Raw genomic sequence first — 19,292 nt, 5'->3', positions numbered from 1 at the left:
AAACGCCATGATAACAATGTGAAATTGCTTAAACAATTACATATAAAAAGTAGCAATATAAGGCAAGTTGAACTTAATTTATATAGCTATTTTCCTTAAATAATAAGCAATGGCTTTGCTTCAAAACTTTTCTCTTGGCTGGGAAAACAGACGCACTGGAAGATTTCCTGGATTGAACTTAAACGTGTATACTAACTAAGAATGCAAAATTAAGTGTTTGTTTGTTACGCTTTTACATCTTAAATAGGATCTTTTTTTTTTTTTTGAATAGAAAGGCGGACGATCATATAGGCCACCTGATGGTAAGTGGTCACCAAACGCCCTTAGACATTGGCATTGTAAGAAATGTCAACCATCGCTTACATAGCTTACATATCCTTGAATTTCACGATCTGTTGAAATCCTACTGGTGGTTGAGATTTTACTGGTGGTGATGGGCTTTGTGCAAGCTCGTCTGGGTAGGTACCATCCACTCATCAGATATTCTACCGCAAAACAGCAGTACTTGATATTGTTGTGTTCCGATTTGAAGGGTAAGTGAGCCAGTGTAATTACAGGCACAAGGGACATAACATCTTACTTCCCAAGTTTGGTGGTGCATTGGTTATGTAAGCGATGATGATAACATTTCTTAAAATGCCAATGTATATGGGCGTTGGTGACCACTTACCGCCTTCCTATTCTATATAAAAAAAAATATGGACTATAAAATTATGATTGTAATGAACTTATGACACACATACAAGTCCGTCTATGTGCACGTTTTGAGCAAACAATTATGTATAGAGTATATTATTATGTCCCATTAGCGTGTTACAGGTGACTCGATTGTCGGATCATTGTCCTCGGTTGAACATAAACGTGTAGAATGTATTAGAATTACTTCCTTATTTTTATGAATTTTATCATTCGTTAAATCGATTAAATGTTTTCTAATTATTACGGCAACGCCAATAATTGCCATGTTTGTAAATTAAATAGACGATTATGATTCGTTAAACGATAATTGAAGATATAATAATAATAATAAGAAATGGTTTCGATTTTCTAACAGCAATTTTCGAGTTGCAACTACAAAACTACTAACGTTACGTGTGCACTCTTTCAAATACGTCATACATTAATATTAATTTGAAAACTTACTTTAAAATATTCACGATTATTGTTCTTCAGGCTTCATAAAATGATATAATATGTCAATAAGGTTCGCGTATTACACAAGATGATTCAAGCGGTATTAAAGCTTTGGTCATCCTAAACTAGTTTTAAGTACAGACCAAAACTCAAGCATGCAATTTATTTTATAACTCTTTTTCAAGTATGGAATTGATATATGTTTACATTGTCCTTGATTGAAGTCAAGTTGTCAAAAAGTTTTAAATTAACTCCGTTTCTCGAAAGATCTAGTTAAAAGGTGATGATTTTTCACCAAATGATAATATTGCTGTGATTTTTTTTTTTATAGAATAGGAAGGTGGACGAGCATATGGGCCACCTGATGGTAAGTGGTCACCAAACGCCCTTAGACATTGGCATTGTAAGAAATGTCAACCATCGCTTATAGCCAATGCGCCACCAACCTTGAGAACTAAGATTTTATGTCCCTTGTGCCTGTAATTACACTGGCTCACTCACCCTTCAAACCGGAACACAACAATATCAAGTATTGCTGTTTTGCGGTAGAATATCTGATGAGTGGGTGGTACCTACCCAGACGAGCTTGCACAAAGCCCTACCACCAGTATTGGCATCCTTTACATATTACACACGTCACAACACTCGAAGTGAAATCCATATAGTAAAAATATGAATATATATTATTTCTTCCCGTGCACATCAGCCAATTTAAAAGACAAGCCATTTACGCATAAAATAATATAGTACAGAGGTGAGTGCCCAAAGTGCAAAATTTCTTAATAGAAAAACGCAGCAACAACCTTATAATCGCATAATTATTTTGCTACTAGATCAGACATTGTATTAAGATAGTGTTTGCATCCAGCACGCTTCTTGTAAATTTTTAACTATTATTTTATACATCAAATATCAAGGAATGACGCAACCCATGCAGTAAATACGTTGTCTTATATTTGTTTTTGTTTTGTTTTTTGTATGAGCTCAGACGTTAGAACGCGCGAATGCATAACCGATGGTTGCAAGTTTAATTTTAAATTCATCTCGTACTCGGCGGTGAAGGAAAACATCGTCAGGTGAACATTACCTACAGGCTTCTAATTTGACTGATATTCTGCCATATCTGTATTCACCAACCTATATTGGAGCAGTGTAGTGGAATGGTCTCCAAACCTTCTCATCCAAGGAAGAAAAGTCCTTAAAAATAAATTTGTGCGATATTCATAAGCTGTTACTTTACTTTTTTACAAAAAACTTTGAAAAAGAAAATATTGGTCATAACAGTTGCAAAAAATAAGTAACACACTTTCCTTACAACGATTACAATTTCACACGTGATACTTATACGGTCACTGGCCATTTGTTTACTTATTTACAAGATTATCGAACAAATAACTCGCGACCATTAGCACCCAGACGTCTTACGCAAATTATGAGTTAAAAAGTTAATAGACGTTTGCCTCTCTCTCTTTAATACATAACAAATGAATGAAATAGCGTGATAAGGGTTCGTTCGCATGGCTTACATTGTTGCATGATTAGAATTGACAAAGTCGATAAAATGTAACGTAATTTTAACATAATAATAATTATTATAGATCGCTATCCATCAATGGATGTAAGTCGCTGGTTCGACTGGACGGATAAATAGAAATATTAGTAATTCCTAAAAATCTTTTTCTTATATATAGTATAGGTAGGCAGACGAGCATATGGGCCACCTGTTGGTAAGTGGTCACCAACGCCCATAGATATTGGCATTGTAAGAAATGTTGACCATCGCTTACATCACCAATGCGCCACCAACCTTCGGAACTAAGATGTTATGTCCCTTATGCCAGTAATTACACTGTTCCATTCACCCTTGAAACCGGAACGCAACTGGTAGATTATCTGATTAATGGGTGGTAGGTGCCACCTCTCGTCACGCTCGTCTGGGTAGGTACCCAGACGCTTGCTTGTACAAAGCCCTCCACCTCCCTCTACCATCAGTAAAGAACTAGCTGTCATTGCAGTATTATTAAAAAAAAAGATAAAGTTCAACGAAGTTTCAAAGTCCAAATATTAATTTTAGTTCAAAAAGTAATTTTAAAATAGTTGAAATACAAATCGTGACACAAATGCGAACATGTAAACATTATATAAACTAAAGAAAAGAAGTCACGTTTACTCACGACCGTGACACTAAACAAACATAGGAAACTAGAAATTTGTAATTTTAAAACACTAAAAGCAACCAAGTAAAAATATGTGTAACGCACTTCTAGTGGGACTCGAAATAAAAATACGATAGCGGATATAGAATATGAAGTAGACTAGGTCAAGTCTAAAATTGCTGACAAAGAAAGTAGACTTTATAAGACACGTCATGCCGGTTAAAAATAATATTAAACGGACGGACAAAGCACCTTATAAGCGTATGATCGTCATTCGAGATAAATTTTGGGTCCGTTAGGAGTTTGATGAGCTCACTGACTCGTTTCTTTGTGTAACATCAGTTATATTTAACACATGCTACGATTTACACCATTCAACGATATGTCTCTTTCTCTCTCCAGTCGTTCTTCCATTCCTGAAGATCGTGGTATTGGTGGTTAAGACTCATATGGATTATTTGCTTCCGTCGGTTTCTGTCGTAGGCCATCCTAGCGAGAGTACAGAAATCACTTGAGTTACTCAGCCAGTCTGACAATATGGTTTGAGGGCGGTTCTTTTGAGCTCGGTATTGCCCGTCACAATAAGTTTTTCTAGACACACATCCCCACGCCGCATTATGCGCCAAAATACGAGTAGCATTCAACAATAAACAAGTTCAAACAAGTACACATGACTAACGCGGGCGGTTGCATTCGAAGTTAGTTACCTTTTTACCCTGCACCGCTGTTTTTACTTTCTATTAACACAAAGTTTTGATGATATCTAACATGTCCAATTATTTTTTTTTTTTATCAACGAGCTCTTTCTTATTGATTGATTTTGAAATACCTAACAGGACTAACGATAAATAATAAAATTAAATAATGGTGTCTGTGAAATATAAACAGACTAAAATCTATTGAAATATATCTATCTATAGATATAAGCATGATACCACTCACTCCTCACGAGGTCTCCTAAACTATCCGCCCGATTCACTTGAAATTTGTTAGTTACTCTTGCCCCGACATTTTTCTTCTTATCTAACCGTACGAAACCGGGACGAGTAGTTAGTTGTGAATAAACACACCCACAATATTGGAGAAACTCGCAGAGAAAAACCGAAACTACCGCACCATCTTTCGCTATTGTTCCTATAAAAGCACAACTTACTTCAAAGCAGACGTTAAAAACTGCAAAAGCTAGTTACTTTTCTCATTCGCCATACTTCATAGATTTTCATTATTTTTGAACATTTTCAAATGAATCGTGCTATGGAATTGAGTAATATTTATATTTGTCGATTATGAGACGCATTTTTATAATAATAATAATAATATCCTGGGACATTTTTCACACACGGCCATCTGATCCCAAATTAAGCTTGTATAAAGCTTGTGCTATGGAAACCAGACAACTGATATACTACATATACTACTTTTCTTTTTGTAAATACATACTTATATAGATAATTACACCCAGACTCAGGACAAACAGACATGTTCATGCACACAAATGTCTGTCCTGGGTGGGAATCGAACCCACAACCTTCGGCGTGAAAGGCAAGTGTTCTACCAACCACGCCAACCGGCTCGGCATTTTAGTTGGAAGGTTATACAAAGTCATTTATATAGTATAAGTACATATACTTCAGCATTTTTACATACTTACAACTAAAATTTACATAACATAGTATATTTATTAATTATATAAATCTCGAATAACTTACCTTTGGTTGCAACTGGAATTGACTGCCGTGTCATATCCTAAAACAGAAATATATTTATAAGAATAATGTTAAAATTACGAAACACTTATTAAAATGTATGAGCAAAATAATAGCTCAAGCTGAAGAATTGAAATAAAATTATATACAAAATAAAAGTAGCCTTTACCAAAAGTAACAGAATAATATTTTACATAACGCTTGTTTCGTTTGGCATTTGTAATTTTATAAATTTACTAGATACTGAAACTGTACAATATTTCTATACCCGCATAAGAAATAAAAAATATAAAAAAAATTAAAAGCATTTCTTGCATGCGGGCTTATTTATATACTTAAACGGTATTTAAATGTAACTGTCGGCTAAATTTCGTCAAGTAAAATTCTTCTTTATATAAGCTATTTAATATTGAATTATATAAATTAAAGATTTTTTGGTCAAACATTGTAAGTTTTTTTTTTATAATTTTAATGATAAGTTTTCAATATTTTCTGGAATATAAAACGCTATTACTTAATATTATATATAAATTACTATTATGACCAAAAAAAGAATAAACGAAAGCGAGAACACATTAATAAAAACTACATAATATACAAAACCAAACTCAATCATAACATCAGTAGTATTTAATCAAGGCCACTGAACTTCAATTTATATACATTTCATTTTTTTAATATTCATTTTAGATTAAAGTTTTTAGTTAAGTATACGACCTATCTGTACCTTAATTACCTAAGACTTTTGGTTTAAATATGTACGGTTAGAAAAAAATATATATATCGAAACGTATAAAAACTGTCGAGTGCTTGCGATTACCAAAATTGCGAATGTATTCCAAGCAATTAGCATTGGCTATAGTAGACGACATTCTACGACGAAATAAGAAAACCTTAATTATGAACGTGGATGAAACAAAAAACTCCCTCAGCGTTCAAGTTTAACGGCAATTCAACAGTAATGTAGCAATCGAGTAATTACATACCAAAAATGTGTAGTAGTACTCCTTGTTTTTTATTCCCTCTACGTCTACAGTAAATTACCAATAAAATATTATTTTAATAAGAGACAATGGAGTTTTTAAAACAATACTAAGCAATTAGCTATTTGTTCCCTTCCTTATTAGGACTCCTTTGTTTCAATTTTTAAATTAACGATTACCAAGCCACCTTCTGTTTTATTAAGTTTAACGTAAATTAATTGAAAATTTCTAATCTTTCAATTACACATTGGAACGAAGTATTTAAATTACTGCAATTCTAACACATAAGCCACAAAGCTTGGAGTAGCGTGGGGACGAAATCTCTATATCTTCTCATAGACAGGAGTGGACGCATTTGCCTAGCAGTGTGACATTTAATTAAAAAAGTATAAACGTGAAATTGTTCTGAAAGCAAACACAGAACGGAAGCGGTCTACCTTCATACTAGTCTTTTAAGTTGAAGTTGAATAGCCGAGCCTAAATAAACCGATGATTCATGTCGTGTGGATAGTTTTTGGCTTGCTATTGAATTTTACCCTTATAACAGAGACAATAAGGATCAGTAATCGCGACTTAACACTCAAACGTGAAGCAAGTACTCTTACTTCATTATCAGAGCCAGTTTTAAAATTGTCCTCCCTGACACACTCCTTTTTATCATCACTTCAATTTTACCAACATTTTATGCGAAATAGTATTTATATAAATCTTAATTGTTATACCATATATTGAAAGTCAAAATTTATTTCAAGTGGTGGTTATTTGTTTTTAAAAATTGAGATTACACAATTTAAAAAAAAGGTGCTATAACAAAGTGTGCTTTTCATTTAAAATACAACTAATTTGACTTTTTACATTTTCCTATAAGGATTAAATATAACTGAAAACATTATCACGTTTGAAGACGAGCGTGGGACGATGAATCATCAATATTTGATGATATCATTGTTGACACGGAATGCCTTTCCAAATAAACTTGTTTACATAAATTACAGCTAGGAAAATTTAAACTATTATATAAAACTACGCAACTAAATGATTGGTTGCGGTTTGGTTACCATGAAATAATAAAATTCAGATTGTATAACTATGTTGTTTCTGAACAAGCGTAACAAAAACACAACCAAATGGGTAAAAAATATCATAAAAAGCTGTTCATGTGCAAATCAAGAATCGTGAGCAACGTATACATAAGTGTCCGAGCGACTGGCGATGCCTCTGCTCCATGCGGTATCCAAAGTGCGAATGATGTTAAGTGCGAGAAAATACCGATCGTGAGTTGCGCACGGGCAGCGTGTGGCCCGAGTCGCCGGCGCCCTCGACCTCCGCACCCTCACGCAGGAAACCGCCATCATCGGACGACGAGCCCGATGGTTCCTTCGCAGCCGTGACAAACAATCATGTGCCAGTGATGGACAAAACTCATTGCAACTTACTGAACGGTCTTCGGTTTCCGATTCCATTTATCGAGAGATAATAACACAGCCTAATGGTCCAGTTGGAATGAAAAGTGAAACTGTATTGTTAAAACGGGCAAGTGTGGAAAATCGATGCTTACCGGTGTCCGGCATGCGTCGACGATACTAGTTAGAAGGTCGACAGAAAATTAATCATCGTTAGATCGCAGTTCACTGAGCATGCAACTATTATCTATCGATTTTGACCGACATCGACACGTTTCTGACAAAAATGTATATATTAACCATGACATTTAGTTGTGGCTCGATTTCTAGGTGAGGTACATAACGGTATATGCAAGTAGTGATGTGATGAGCGGCGTGCGCGAACAAGTGATTCCTTTGTAACGGTGCATTTTTTTAAATAAATACTCGTTAAGCTATGGTCTCTACGTGCATATTGCAAATGATCACCTGCCAACTGATGATGTATGGAAACATTTCTACATTTTTTGCTGAACAACGGTGACACTAAAATGCCTTTTGTCCTGTGATGCTTTCACTATAATTGCTTGCCATTCATCACCTTTCACGAACTAAGTTATTAATATTGTGTGATATTCTGCAGTTGTCATATTGAAGTTATCTGAGATACTGTTCGATAGCCTGAGCGTCATGGGCTGATAGCACATTCGGCTTTCGCGGATTTGACTTTCCAACTGTAGCGTCGATTAGCAACGTGCTTCACGACCCAAACAATGAGGGTGATCGCGGCATGGCACCGTACAAACGCTCAGCTAATCGATATTATGTTTCCGCTCAATTCACTCGCAAAATCAGCTCACTGACTTGTTCAAGAATTGCATTCGTGTAGTAAGTCTATCATATTTATAAATGGAAATATAGTAAATTAGGTTCTGTAACCAAGTGAACTACGTTTGAATTTGGTTAATCTATATATGATTAAAAGTAAATCCTTTGTTCATTAGACATTAATAGTTCTTTTACGTTACATATACAGTTTAAAAATAAAAAGTATCATCGTTAAACGTTAACGTCCAATATGTTAGTAGACCGAGCATAGCTTCCGCAAGTGAATTGGCAAATTGTCTCGCCAACAGCGGCGAGAGTGATGTGTCCATTGACCTGATTGAAATAGATTAGTCACTGGCCGGCACGACGATCATCATACAGAAATAAATATATAACATGCATTGAAGTAAACAATCCTTCCTCTTTCGTGATTCAACCAAGCTGATTGGTATTTCCAATGTAACAAACTACTGCGAAATGAAAAGTTATTTCATTAACCATCAAGCTACGATTGTGACGCAAAATGCAGAAATGCTTCCATTATACTTCCCTTCTAGTGCAGTCTCAATGACCAGCAACTACTTGCTTATATCGCAAAATGTAACCGATACAATGCCACGTGTATTTTTTTATGTAGACAAAAAAACTATAGATTCATCATACTGTAACGTCGTAATGCCTTCGTAACTGAAGCCAATTTTAAGGATACGTCCTATTAATAGAAAAGTTAGACACATTTTTTGATTATATTAATGAATACGATGACAAAATATGTGTTGTGTTTTTAAAATATGTTCATGAAAACGTGAAACAATTATTATTAGTTAAGATCTTTCCTTTTGTCCATATTTTATTTAAAGGATAAATAAAGTTCTTACAAGCTGAAGTCTAGTCGCTGTGTAATTAACCATTAAGCCTACTGCTTACATGAGCGCAAGACAATTATGTTATAATCGGCTGTACATACCCTCGCTAGCTTGTTGGGCATGGGCTGGAGGTGAGGTGTGTGGTTGCGCTGACCGGCGAGCTCTGGATTGAGTGCAAGGATAGCATCTATCTCCACCTCCTTGCCCTTGGTCTCCCCCCGTTCGTACCATTCTACCGTCACTGACCGCGTTTCCAAGTTCACCCCGGAAACTATCGCTGAGTGAATCCGTCCTGTAATACAAGAACATAATATTATTAAAATCGTTTAGATGATTTTTCTAAACATCTGTGTTCACGAGTTATATTTGCTGAATCCAAATATGTCTATAGAAAAAAATGTAAATTAAAACAATTGAAAATTAATTACATAATAATAAAATATATACAGTGTGTTTATGAATAGCAAATCACAATTATTTTGATGACTTTTAATTTATCGGTAATCGCGTCACCTTCATCAGTCCTATTGGCACAGGATACCATTTATGTCGAATATTCAGTAACACAGGAAAAAAACAGCGTAACAACACACACCTTAGTGATATGTAGCTTATTAAAAAATGATATTTGCTGATTTTCATGAAGTACATTTTACGCATTTGTGAATAGCTTATATTAGTTCATACATACGTATCTATAATTTGTATAAAAAAGTAATTACTATGTTACACGAATGGGTTAAAAAAGCCGAGATGGCCCAGTGGTTCGAACGCGTGAATCTTAACCGATCGTGGGTTCAAACCCGGGCAAGCACCACTGAATTTTCATGTGCTTAATTTGTGTTTATAATAACTTGCATGTGTCTAATTTCATTGAAATCCTGCCACATGTGTACTCTACCAACCCGCATTGGAGCAGCGTGGTGGAATAAGCTTAAAACCTTCTCCTCAAAAGGGAGAGGAGGCCTTAGCCCAGCAGTGGGACATTAACAGGCTGTTACTGTTACTGTTACGAATGGGTTACGGTTCTTCTCGATAGAATAAACAATCCGAACAGTAGTGCAATCCTGTAAGAACACACTTCATTACCCACCCGTGTAATATTGAATATTTTGATGCGTGTATTCTTGGAATGTTGTAATTATTATGGTCAATGTCGCATATCACACTTCTGATATTTCAAGGCCGTTTCTGCGGGTGAGTTTCGATTTTGTTCTAACAGAATAGCTCTACAGTTAAAAGTTTTATTAGCAAAAGTTTGAATTCAATATTGTCGTAATTACCAACTTGTTACTAGTGTAAACAGTATGTATATACTTAATCGCATTTTTTTATTTATCACATAGGTAGAACTTCAATACGTGATAAATATAAATAGTTAAAATATAGTATAATCGTTTAAAACAAAAACCCTAATACAGAGCAACATCTGTTCATTTCATGGACCTATTGGTACCGAGGGGCGACTAGACGCATTAACTTTCAAGAGGGGATTTGAATGGATACGGGGGCAATTTCCAGTATAATGAAAGCTTTTCTCTTTCAGACATCGTTTGCTTATATCGGTATTCTTAGCAAAAAATGTATCACCATTACATATGTACAGTTGTAAAAGGATTTAAAAAAAAAATCAAGTGCTTGCTTAATTGCTAATAAAAAATATCGGAATGAAAAAAGGCATGTCATTAAATTCTAAACTATAAACAAAATTGTAAAGTCACTTTACATAATACTACCGCTTTACCCACAGCTTCGCTCGCGTCATAATTCAGAATTGCTAAATACATATTTCAATAGCTTTCTTCAAAAATGTACGATTTTGTACAATCTTCACCCACTTTATTCACTACCTTAGGGGTTACATTATCAAAAAAAAATCTTTAGTGCTAACCTACTGTCTAGATAAAACCCGTGCGAATTTTCATGGCGCTAGGCCCAGTCCCAGTAGTTTGACCTGTGCGTGACCTGAATCTATTCTATACATATAAAGTAATATATAAAGACTGTTAGTTGTAATAATCGTCAAAAAGCTCTAACAACAACAAGATACGACTAAGATCTTCAAATAAGGTCTCTAAGCCAATCAGACAACATACATTTATGAAACTAAAATCAGTGCAGTTGACCTACATACATCACTAGATTAATTACTGTGCATAAGATGCATGCAACGCATCTTAGCGAAAGTGACGTAACGTCTTGCATAACGTACAAATCCGCTTTGAAAGGATTAAATCTTACGTTATTTTATATAGATGGGATCAAACTATCGATTATAATGTTATTAGCCTCTAATTGGGTACTATTAAGATGTCGCAACGTTAAATACCTAAAGGTTAAAAAAAAATTGATTATGTCCTGATTAATTGTAAAACACTTTATACATATAATAAAAATATACATATATATAGTACACATAGCATAGAACTTAAATAGACATACACAGTCGCAACAACAAAGTTACATGTATAGAAAAAGGGTCAACTTGAAACAAGTCATTCACACTAAAGGAAGTTTCAATCAGATTAGTCAAAAACGTAAAACTTTGACCATCAACAAGCGCGGGTATAATTATCTCGAAGCGGGACAAGGTCACTGACCTTCGACAACCTGCCGTTCAGATAACACACGAGGAGCCTGACTTCAACCACAAAGGGGAGTCTATTATGAGACGTAAACAAACTGGCCGAGAAGAGACGTTCTTTAAACAAAATGTGGAAAATAGTCTGATACGTATTAAAATATCTGATCTCGGCACGAAATTTACAGTAAGAATCACAAAATTTGAACTTAAATTCTTAATTTATTAATATTATAAATAATGTATATTTTCGTTTGTCCTTCTGTCAAGCGGCGGATAATGAACAGTTTGTAATTAATTGGTTATGTATTGTCTTTAAAATATAATTTGGTAATTAGGTAGACGCTCATTAGTATAAATTTCACATGTATTTTTCTTTTTATTTATCTATTAACAATGGTGACCACTTGCCAACCAGTGCCTTCGTAAGTGGTCTGTATTCAAACCGGCACACAAGCATTGCTGTGTCGCGTTGGAATATGTGATTCTATTATTATTTATAGTAAAGTTTATTTTAACTATGAATGAATTATAATTTCAAATAATATATAAATTTTACTAAAAATCATGTTAGTCGATTATATTTGCGTGTAGAACGTTATCATGATTTATTGGACTCTGCGACACGTAGTAGAAAATGTTACTTGATACAATGTCGAAATTTCAACCAATTCTCACCCTCGAATAAAAAATAAATTAAAAACTTTCCTGTCATGTGAATATTTTCTATATGAGTTTTCCAAACAAACGCCGACGCTACGAAGACTATACATTTATTTTCAACACTACAATATCGAAACAATGTAAGTTTTATAGAGTCACTGTAATTTGCGTTATTGCTGTGATAATACGAAATTTCTTGAAATTCTGTCAAATAATCGTGTCACTGTGTCAATAAGAAATAAAAGAGAATTTTATACCAGTTATATAATGATTCATAATTGTTCGTAAGATGTCCTTGTGCACCAGCACATTAGGTATATTTATCCAAATACGAACATACGATCTATTAATACTCAATCTATCTATCCTACGATATGAAAGGAAAATTATTATGGTTATAACAATAGTTAAATTTCGAAGAACCTTAGGAGCTAATTGTTAGTAGCGTCAATTAAAATATCTCCAATAATTTCGACCCTCAAAATAATTGTTATTATTGTTGATATTCCAAAAATCGCTTCACAATCGAAGTGCCATAAAAAGATCTAGTCAATGAACGAGTCGTTTCATTTCCGACTGCTACGCAATTCAAATTGATGTGACGGGGTGAAGAATGTCTTACTCTTTCTGAATTAATAAAATAATACTTAATAAAATAATGAAAACATTTTTAATCAACAGAAATGAATACTTTTTCTATGTACACTTCAAATAAAAACGTAATGTCCAAATTCAATGTATGTGAGATGAGACAAACTGAGAGCTATACTTAACACAATAAGATAGTACATAAAAAAAACGTACATACATAAGATACTATATATATGTACGCGTACCAATTCATCTGAAATTGGGAATCAGCTTTTTATTAAAAGTCGGTTAAAAAGTGGATAAATTGATGTTCTAATCACACAAAACTTTCTTTGCTTAGATATCGTCATGGATGTGAAGATAGCAGAGTTCTATCAAAACATTTTAAGAGGTGATTTGGCAAACTGAACGCAAGTTATCGAACACACTTCGATCACCACGGCAACATGGCTCCGCTGAAGAGCGAAAGTGGAACGAACGCTAAGTGAAATAAAACAAAGACGAAATCGACAATACTCAAAGCATAATAATAATAATAATAATATACTGGGACATTCACACACGGCCATCTGATCCTAAACTGAGCAGAGCTTGTACTATGGAAACCAGACAACTGATATACTAAACATACTACTTTTCCTTTGTTAATATATACTTATATAGATAACCACACCCAGACTCAGGACAAACAGACATGTTCATGCACACAAATGTCTGTCCTGGGTGGGAATCGAACCCACACCCTTCACGCCGACGTGAAAGGCAGAGTATCTACCAACCACGCCAACCGGCCCGTCAAATAATTTGAAGTAAGAAAAAACATATGTTTAAAGAAATTCCTTACCCAAAACAGTATTTAAAGATATGTTATGCTGCTTTTATAACTTTTCTTAAATTAGTTGAATAAACGTTTTGAATGATATTGTTATCGCAGACTAAAGTCGTGAAAAACATAAAATGCATCAGATAAGAATAATACGAAATTAATCATTCAAAACATGGCATTTCATGATCGCACCGAAAAAAATACGCAAGATAAGTAAGTTCGTTCTTGACCCATAAAACCTTTTCGAAACCAGATTGCCACTCGTAAATGAAATGTAAAAATAAGAATTGATATAGCATATTATTACATAAAATTGATTCTCCAGTAACAGACGCAACATAAATCAAACCAACTGACGGAATTATGCTTGCTCCAGCGCTAAAAGTAATGGATGAGATGAGGATATTTACGTTTGTGAAGTTTTTTGACTTTGTGACTACAGAAAAATACATGCCGACTGTCGCATCACATTTCGATTTACTATAGACGTTTTCTTTATAAAAAATTGGATTGGATTTTTTTAATGAATAACTAATGTCACTCACATCGTAAACGAAATTTGGACAATATTTTTTTTCGCAAATTACAACTTTGCCTTTTCCTTTGTAAAATATTAAATATAGATTACATTATATATTAATTGTATAATACACATACAGACAAAACAATCATAAGTTTATTGATTACAAGGATATAAACATTAATGCAATTTACTAAATTACATCGTAATACGGCGTATTTGTAATAAAATAATATCGTTCTCTTTAAACCTAACCGCAGTTTTCAATTACAGTGTCAGTTGATCACGACTAGAAAGTGTACTGGGAACGAATGTAGCTCTATAGAAAATAATACACTACAAACAATACCGAGATGCCCAGTGCTAAGAACGCGTGAATCTTAACCGATGAACGTAGGTTCCGGGCAAACACCTCTGAATTTTCATGTGCTTAATTTCTGTTTATAATTCACCTCGTGCATTTCGGTGAAGGAAAACATCGTGAGGAAACCTGCATGTGTCTAATTTCATCGAAATTCTGCTACATATGTATTCCACCAACCCGCATTGGAGCAGCGTGGTGGAATAAGCTCCAAACCTTCTCCTCAAAAAGGGAGAGGAGGCTTTAGCCCAGCAGTGGGACATTTATAGGCTGTTACTTACTTACTTACTTACTTACAAACAATTCATAAATCCGTACCAACAATACGTCCAATTAGGATCATTCCACAGGAAAGAAGAGAATCGTTTTACTAGCACATGTTTTTATATGACAAGCTATTTGTTATATTTGTTAATATATTTATGTAGAACGAATATCATGAAAACCATTCATTTAAATACAATCAAACAAATATAGAAACTGCAACATGCATCAACTGGCCTTGCTGTTTAATTACAATGTTAGAAATAGAAAGTTAAGAGAAAACATCAAAAATTCAAGTAAAATATATTAAACTTTACAACGATATGCTATTTTATATACGAATAAATACATGTATGTGAAGTGTCATCAGTGATTTCAAAATAACTGACTCTTTTAAGTTTATATGATTTTATTTAGCCATTTAAATAATATAAATTTGTGTATAATTCAAATAAGCATTATGTACGTTGAAATGGCAGATTTCCTCATCACAAGCTGAATTCCACGCTGGTGAAGTCGTGGGTTTAGCTTGTTTAGAATGCTAAATCGTTAATTTTTTAGTAGAGAATTATTAATTAAAACTTATAAAAACAAAAATGACTTGTTATACTTGACTTGACTATAAAAATTTACAACAAAATCAAGACTTTCACGACCTTACTTATAAACTTTGTTTATCGGGTGATAAGTTAAACAATGATGTGTCTTTTTCTTTCAAATTTCAAATCAATAATGACAGAAAGGAAGAAATCAAAGTGTAACTAAGCAGCTGCTAATCAACGTTAGCCTTAGTTATAAACTAAGGCCGTTAGAGAATTAATACAAGGAAAATTATACATTCGAGTAGAAATATATAATACATTTGAAAACATTTATACTAATTACATATATAATTTATTAAGATAAGAAAATAGTGTCACTTTTGTGTTCACTCCACCGCTAAAATGCAGACTTTATCTTATCGTCGATACAGCGATAACAAGAAAACGCATCATGCGTCATGATTACAACGAGCCAATTTGCATATATTCAAAATACATACCTAATACATGACTAAAATTATAAAAGCGAGAGTAAGTGTCTGTTTATTAGCTCATCGCGAACTAAACTATTAAACAAAACGTGAACAAATAAAATTTGACAGAGGTAGCCTTCGTTGTGGACACGGACATTTAATGAAAACATTCTAAGTAAATACAAAATATGTGAGCAAACCGGCCTAAATTGATCCATAACATGCTTTGCTTGCAAAGGGATATATTTGATTTTAAAGCTCAAATTGCGATGGTAGACTGTTTAAATTTTGTACGATCTCTAGAGAGTGTCATTGACCCGTTAACGCATTGCTTTGAGCTAATTATAATACTTCGCTTGTTCCTGATGTGTTACGGTCAACGAGTTACGAGATTCAATGACAAATAATTTCGATAATTTTCTTGTATATATGAAATAATTATAAGAAAGATTAATTTATAAAGTCGTATTGCACATTAAATTTCGAACATTCTAATATTCTTAATACCTTATGTAGTGTTTAAAGTTTATGGAAGACAATAATAAATTATAATTCTACTATCGTCATGAGTGCAAGTAAAAGTTGGAAAAGAAATTTAAACAGACGGCGTTGTTTCCCACGATCGAGCTACAGGGAAGATACGAAGAAACAAAACGTATAATTACGACGCGACGATTTAGTCTTATCTCAGCTCAGAGGTAGAACTCTTCGAAACGTTAGAACATAATTGGTCCAATCAATAAGCAAATGTAATGCGTCATCTTGAAAGACACATTAATTTGACTTGTTACAGATTAAATAATTCAATGGAAGCGAACATATTTCTGAACTGCCACTACAAAAACTGCAACTGTCACTAAACGTAACACAACATCGTATTAATTTTATTGACAGCACGAGGTAATAATCATTTTATCAAAACAGTATGTATTATAACATAAGTTAGGTAAGTACATTTTGATAAAACAAATGTTGCACCTTTTCCTTCTGTGTGGAGGTAGCTTTACAATAATGTCAAAAAATGCAATACAATGCTTTTGTGAACAACAACCACATTGCTGGTAATAATATATCACTTTTACATTCAGCTTATCTTTCCTATATTATTTACGTCTATATCAATAACCAAAAAAAGCCGAGATGGCCCAGTGATAAGAACGCGTGAATCTTAACCGATGATCGTGGGTTTAAGCCCGGGCAAGCACCATTGAATTTTCATGTGCTTAATTTTGTGCTCAATCATAAATCACCGTAAACGGTGAAGGAAAACATCGTGAGGAAACCTGCATGTGTCTAATTTCACTGAAATTCTGCCACATGTGTATTCCACCAACCCGCACTGGAGCAGCGTGGTGGAACAAGCTCCAAGCTCAAGAACAAGCTCTCCTCAAAAAGGGAGAGGAGGCCTTTAGCCCAGCAGTGGGACATTCACAGGCTATTACGAATATCAATAACCAAGCTAGAGAGCTGCACGAGTAAGATAACTCACTTAAAGTTATGCAGTATCAGAAGTTGAATAATTGTTAACAATGACTTTTTAGGCTATGAAATTTATATGTTATAGTTTCCAACCGCGGTTTAGCCTGCCTGTGAAGGAGGGGAGGGCGTTTATTTTTCTGTTCCGAATCCAATACAACTTGGACCTAAACAAACTAACAGACATTGCAAATTAAATAAAAGCTCGTGAAAACTTTTGAAGGTTTTAAAAATGAAATAGAAATTGGCCTTCTATACGATATTCACGTTAAGTAACGACCCTTAAGAAATTTCAGAAGAAAACCAAAAAATCTTAATCTAGACTACATTGAGAAACACTTTTACGAGTACAACTTGATGAGAGTCAGGGGTCAAACTCGTGAAAGGGCTAGGCAACTTTCCTGGTAAATAATAGTTTAGTACCCAACAAGGGTTTACCTAACAAAACGTTCAATATGATTGCTAAATTTCACCCACTCCATAGACGGCTGAGATTACGAGTTTAAATCGTTTGTTCATGATTCATATTTCCTGCATATTTCATAGAAGGTCTAGTTAACATGTTATTGCAGCAAAGTAAAATGAACACTATCGACCTATAAATGTCGTTTAGGGGGGTGAACAGGTAAATAATTCTTTCTCTTTCTTTATCTAATCAATGATAACAGAGAGGGAAATCAAAGTTTTTTTTTATATAGAATAGGAAGGCATAAGTGGTCACCAACGCCCATAGACATTGGCATGTAAGAAATGTTAACCATCGCTTACATCACCAATGCGCCACCAACCTTGGGAACTAAGATGTTATGTCCCTTGTGCCTGTAATTATACTGGCTCACTCACCCTTCAAACCGAAACACAACAATACCAAGTAATGCTGTTTTGCGGTAGATTATCTGATGAGTGGGTGGTACCTACCCAGACGAGCTTGCACAAAGCTCTACCACCAGTAAAGGTTTGACTAAACATCCGCTAAGCAACGTTTATAAGACCGTATATTATAAATAAAATATTTTGCATATACATTTTAATACTGCAAAACGGGAATTACAGCTTTATTGACAGAACCCTTTTGGCACGACATCCAATGATATGTTTCCGCCCGAACAATTCATTTGACTTGATAATTTAAATTTCCTTTACTTATTTTTAAGCAATTTCAAAAGAATTGATTGTTCTACCTTCTCAATCACTTTAACTGGTACTTACCACTGATGTTCTATTTATAAAAAGTTTAAAAACCAAATCAGAGACAATAAAATCTCATGATAAAAGCGAAACAATGAAAATACTATATATTTTACGACAGTGTTTGCGCTAAATATTACTTTATTAAATTAACATGTTACGTTCTCAAATGTTCAGTTAACATCTTTAAATCTACTTAGCAATTCATCGTAAATTCAACTACATGAGATAAAGCCATATAAAGTATAATCCATTCCACTCGTCGCTCATCGGGGATTTCCGCAGTTATTTGCAACAGTTGCATAAGTTTGTCAAGTTCTTCTTCAATCGATACTAAATTCGTTTCCAGCAACTACAAAAGTCCTCAATTGTCAGTAATTTCAACGTTTTAGTATGGTTATGGAAAGCAAAAAAAGCCGAGATGGCCCAGTGGTAAGGACGCATGAATCTTAACCGATGATCGTGGGTTCAAACCCGGGCAAGCACCAATGAATTTTCATGTGCTTAATTTGTGATTTTAATTCATCTCGTGCTTAACGGTGAAGGAAAACATCGTGAGGAAACCTACATGTGTCCGATTTCACTGAAATTCTGCCACATGTGTATTCTACCAACCCGCATTGGAGCAGCGTGGTAGAATAAGCTCTAAACCTTCTCCTCAAAAAGAGGACAGGAGGCCTTTAGCCCAGCAGTGGGACATTCACGGGCTGTTACGAATGGAAAGCAGGTAATGTATGTCCTGCAGCGCTGAG

General features: G+C 34.3%; 1 protein-coding gene across 2 annotated transcripts in view; it reads right to left on the bottom strand.

Moving 5' to 3' along the window:
• Positions 1 to 19,292, bottom strand: part of LOC126769988 (kinesin-like protein Klp10A) — a 56,900-nt gene that overhangs the window by 20,227 nt on the left and 17,381 nt on the right. For both annotated transcript variants that reach the window (XM_050489077.1, XM_050489087.1), the window contains exons 2-3: positions 9,157 to 9,347; positions 5,000 to 5,036 (exon numbers count right to left, since the gene is read on the bottom strand). In XM_050489077.1, the coding sequence (XP_050345034.1) occupies positions 5,000 to 5,036; positions 9,157 to 9,347 (228 nt within the window). The remainder of the gene's footprint in view (positions 1 to 4,999; positions 5,037 to 9,156; positions 9,348 to 19,292) is intronic.

Source organism: Nymphalis io, chromosome 1 (assembly GCF_905147045.1).
Source record: "Nymphalis io chromosome 1, ilAglIoxx1.1, whole genome shotgun sequence".
Taxonomy (NCBI): Eukaryota; Metazoa; Arthropoda; class Insecta; order Lepidoptera; family Nymphalidae; genus Nymphalis; species Nymphalis io.
Note: the sequence above shows the minus strand (reverse complement) of the source record. Positions and strands in the feature narration are given on the sequence as shown.